This window comes from Schistocerca serialis, chromosome 4, assembly GCF_023864345.2.
Source record: "Schistocerca serialis cubense isolate TAMUIC-IGC-003099 chromosome 4, iqSchSeri2.2, whole genome shotgun sequence".
Lineage (NCBI taxonomy): Eukaryota > Metazoa > Arthropoda > Insecta > Orthoptera > Acrididae > Schistocerca > Schistocerca serialis.
In genome coordinates, this window is record NC_064641.1 from 371929092 (window position 1) to 371933364 (window position 4273).

The 4273-nt window shown below is 39.2% G+C and overlaps 1 protein-coding gene across 1 annotated transcript; it reads left to right on the forward strand.

Moving 5' to 3' along the window:
- Positions 1 to 500: 500 nt before the first annotated feature.
- Positions 501 to 3554, forward strand: LOC126475261 (adipokinetic prohormone type 3-like). Its single transcript, XM_050102976.1, has 2 exons — positions 501 to 677; positions 3323 to 3554. Exons 1-2 carry the CDS (start codon positions 501 to 503, stop codon positions 3377 to 3379), a joined length of 234 nt encoding a protein of 77 aa, XP_049958933.1. The 3' UTR covers positions 3380 to 3554.
- The last annotated feature ends 719 nt before the right edge of the window (positions 3555 to 4273 follow it).

Consider the following 4273-nt stretch of genomic DNA (forward strand, 5'->3'; position numbering starts at 1 on the left):
TAGCCAGCTAATATACTGGGGCATCTAACACGGCGGTGCATGCTTAAAAACAAGATGAACTGACATCGTCCTTACGTCCGTGCTTCTTTTCCGCCTGTTATCATCTCTGGCACGTATGTATCAGTGACCACACGCAGTGGCGCGGTCATTGGATTTCAAGGGACAGAGCGAGTGCTGTAGCTTAAGTCTCCCCGCTCATTCTGAATATGGCCGAAATGTATACGACCGAAGTTTTAGGGGAAGAAATAGGGTTTATGATACTGCACACCCAAAATGCAATGGATCAGTTATTGCGCAGCGAAAACATGATTAAGTGTTGTATAATATCGCAAGTCAATTATATGGAATTATTTCCAGAATTGCACTTCTTTCCTGAACACATTTTATTCTTACTCTTACTGTAGACTGCTAAGCATTGAACTACTTTATATTAAAAAATGCCGATAGTATCTCCAAACCGTCGCCTAGTTCGTATCGATAATGAGACCTTTGCTTTCAGGATGAGGACTCGCACAGTGTGCCTGCTAGCGGTTTTCGTGCTCGTGGCTGTGGCGGCATGCAGGGCGCAGGTCAACTTCACGCCGTGGTGGGGCAAAAGGGCCCTTGTCAGCCCCAGCTCCCACGACTGCGTCAGCTCCTCGCCCGAGGCGCTCCTCAGCATGCTAAGGGCAGCGCAGGTCAGTCCGCGAGCAGCACCAGGCGTGTTCCCGCAAGGCTCAGTATACGGCCTCGTGTAAGTGCGGAGTGACATAATGCGGCGTCACACGACTGGTGCTTGTCAATCAGCAAATCTAGAAATGTGTAGAAAATATTGGAGAATATATAAGTTAAAATCCTAGAAAAATTTTTGGATGACTGAATGAGAATATCATTTTTAGCTTCACCTTCAGCGTATGTGTAGAAGACCAGAATGTACCAAGTAGAGGTTCATCAGACAGACTTTCATGATGTTCTTAAAGCAGCAGACGTATTCTTGTATGTAACAGCAAAGGGTCAGATCCTCGGCACTAAAAGTAAAAATTACGAACACTTATAAACAAAAGTATCAGGAATGTACACTACATTTCTCACCATGAATAACACCTCGATAATTTTGAGCTAAAGTTTCACTAACGAGAAACTACAAAAGGGTGAATCGACGCAATGTATCTTTTGATGTACTTCTTAGCCTCGGTTTTGACTACCTAGTACGCATTCATCATACAACTTGTTTAAAAAGAAAACAAAAAGCATGATCGTGAAATTGTAGGAAGCTAAATTAGAAAACGATGTAAGTTCTGTAGAAAACTATACTCTCATGAGTAGTTTGCATAGTAACTCCTCACCTGGATAGGCGAGGAAGAGCACTCATGATATGAATATCAACTGAAGGCTGTTGAATAATGTAATAGTTTAATACTACTAACTCTTAAATGCTAGCTTTTAATATGTTACAAATATGAAACTGATTGTCAGAGATAGTCTTCTCAGAGTGAAAACTAGTAAAAAATTACGAACTACTGATGTGCGACTACATTTACATGAAAATCACAATGCTTATGCCCGCATGCAAACGATTTTCGCGAATAGCGAACTGGTAGCTGATTGTCGCAAGTAAACACAGAACAATAATTAGTTCAACGTATCGTATTTATCCCGCTTCATTTGGAGTTGTATGATCTTCATACGTATAATCTAACTGATAAAAGAATCCAAGAAGTCTTCATTTCTTTTAACAAGAAGTATTAGAAGATCATTATTTGAAATCCACACAAATCCATTATCATGTTACGGCTACACATTAACGTTTAAAAGTGTAGCACGCATGTGATGAATCTTTGGGGACTTTTCTCGTGGAATTGTGTCCTCCACCTAACATCAAAACCAATTTTAGAGCAAATATTCTGTTGGTACGTAATAAGCTCTTCTATACGTGACGTTTTCTTATGGATAAGATTAAAAAATATACTCATTACAGTGAAGTATTAAATTTAGATTACCAGAGAAGTCACTGGCCATAAAGGTTTATACGAAAGAGTAGTCCTATCATTATGTCTTTAGTCGACGTACAGTAGAAGATATACTCAACGGATTCTGTATCATTATTTGTGTATAATGTGTACCAGTTTTGCTTATGCAAATACACTGATTCTAGAATGATCATTTTTACTATTCGACAACTGACTAAAATAATGGTTTAAATTATACATTCTATTTTCTATTAGGTCTACAACTTTTCTTCCGCCGTTTTTCCTCGAAGTTCGGGGTTTTATTGGGAAGACCTTACAAAAGAATTATGATTCATAGAATTGCCCGGCACTGGCCACTACATTCTTCCATCCTTCGGATGGCATACGAATCCCGTGGCGGAAGAACTGGGCGTCTTTTGTGGGGATCCATGAATCGATTCAATTTTGCACTTGTTCATATGATCGGAAGAGCTGGTCAGCCAGGCTGTATGCCACTGATCGGAAAACGTGGTACTCAGAGAGAGCAACGAATGGAGAATACGGTGGGAGGGATAGGACCTCTCATTTCAACGTTTCCATGAATATTTTGACGGGTTTTGCCACATGGGATCGAGCACTGACCTGCCGCAAAACTATCTTTACGTGTCTATCGCTGTATTGTCGCCGTTTGTGTTTCATTGATGGGCTCTAAAGCATCTATTGCTTTCGATAATGATGTCCTGTGACTGTCTTCAGCTGTTTTAGTAGCTAGGAAAAAGTTCTGTCTTCCACCGCCATGCCGGTCTTCGACATCAAAATCACCTTTCTTAAGGCGTTCAAAACATTCTCTCCACGTTCTTCCACCGATATTTCCCTCACCATTTGTCTTACCCAGAATTTTAAGAGCCACAGCCGCAGATGTCGTAATGTTAAAGTAGAAAATTTGAACTTCCCCTAAAAGGGGAGAAGTTGGTACGTAAGGTGACGTACTTAATCGAGAATAACCTTATGATGCAATCACAAATCGACTAATATTTTTATGGCGTTAGTTTTACAGATGCCTAAGCTTATTGTATTGCACCTATGACCAACCACCTTAACCCAACTTGCCGCTACTGCCGTCTATTGCAAACCGGCCGAGGCAAAGTTGTAGACCTAATACTAATTTCAGTTTGTTAGCAGAGGCAGAGCCACAAAGTGTCATTTTCACATAATAAAATATACATTTCCGGTTACTTGTTAACGTATGATACGTTACAAACCAATAACGTAATGGCTCACTTTTAAGCCACAACTGCGTGAATGAACCCATTTTCATGAATATACGGTCTGTAATAACGTATTGTCGATGTGAATCCAAAATCCACATGTTTTACGGATTTCCTTTGTTTCAGGCTGAGGTGCAGAAGCTTGCTGACTGCAAAATGCTTACATCACAGGCGAATTCCTGAATGCACCCAGTCTCATCCGGCAACCGAACATATTTAAAAAAGGAAGCTCTCTTCACATACGTTAAAAATGTCCAAAGTGTTCTTTATATTTTGATTATTTTTCTTTGTGGAATAATTGAATATTGAAATACTGCAATAAATACAAAGAGAAACAACACTTTTCAACTGCTGTTCTCACTTATACTTAGCCATATTTTCTATTATGTCCAGCCTTTTTATATATTCAGTCTCTCTTACAAGGATGAGACTGAAAGTTCTTGGAGTGCCCTGGTTCTGAAGATAAATGAAAGTTGTTTATATTTTAAAGCTTCTTTCTAGTGTTTTGCGAGTTGGTTACGGTGTAGTTAATTCGCCTGGTTCTAATACTTCGTTAGTTATCATTACTTAAAGATTCTGGTTGCACTGAGAAGATAATTTCACTAAAAACCTTTCCGAGCTATGATCTTTTCTGAATTTAAATTGTTCAGTTCTAAGCAATGTAAAGATCGGATAGGAAACGTATTTCACGAATAAGTCCTATCTAAGGCTTCAATTTATAACTGGTGCAAGGAATTCAGAAGAGGTCGGTTTTTTCTTAGTGATGTATTTCGTGAACGATGTCCAAGAATTACAGCTACTGTAGAAAATACTGCCACCTTTCGAGCAATGCTTGAAGATGAATGACGGATAGATCATGAATTTATTCTGTCCACATTGGTCACTGGTAGTAGTCAAATCCAGAACATTTTGCGTCAACAGTTAGATGTAAGAAAACATAGTTGCCAACGGATTTCACACAAAGTGACTCTCATACAAAAACCAAAAAGTGCAGAAAAATTCAGCAAAAATCCACGGTGGAGCTTCATATTTGGTTTCGTATAACTTTAGTGGTGATGAATCTGTGATTTATTGTTA

Excerpts from the sequence above, each read along its gene's own strand:
- LOC126475261 (XM_050102976.1), top strand. The coding sequence starts at position 501 with ATGAGGACTCGCACAGTGTGCCTGCTAGCGGTTTTCGTGCTCGTGGCT. Across the intron at positions 678-3,322 it reads GCATGCTAAGGGCAGCGCAG|GCTGAGGTGCAGAAGCTTGC; the intron begins GTCAGTCCGCGA and ends CCTTTGTTTCAG.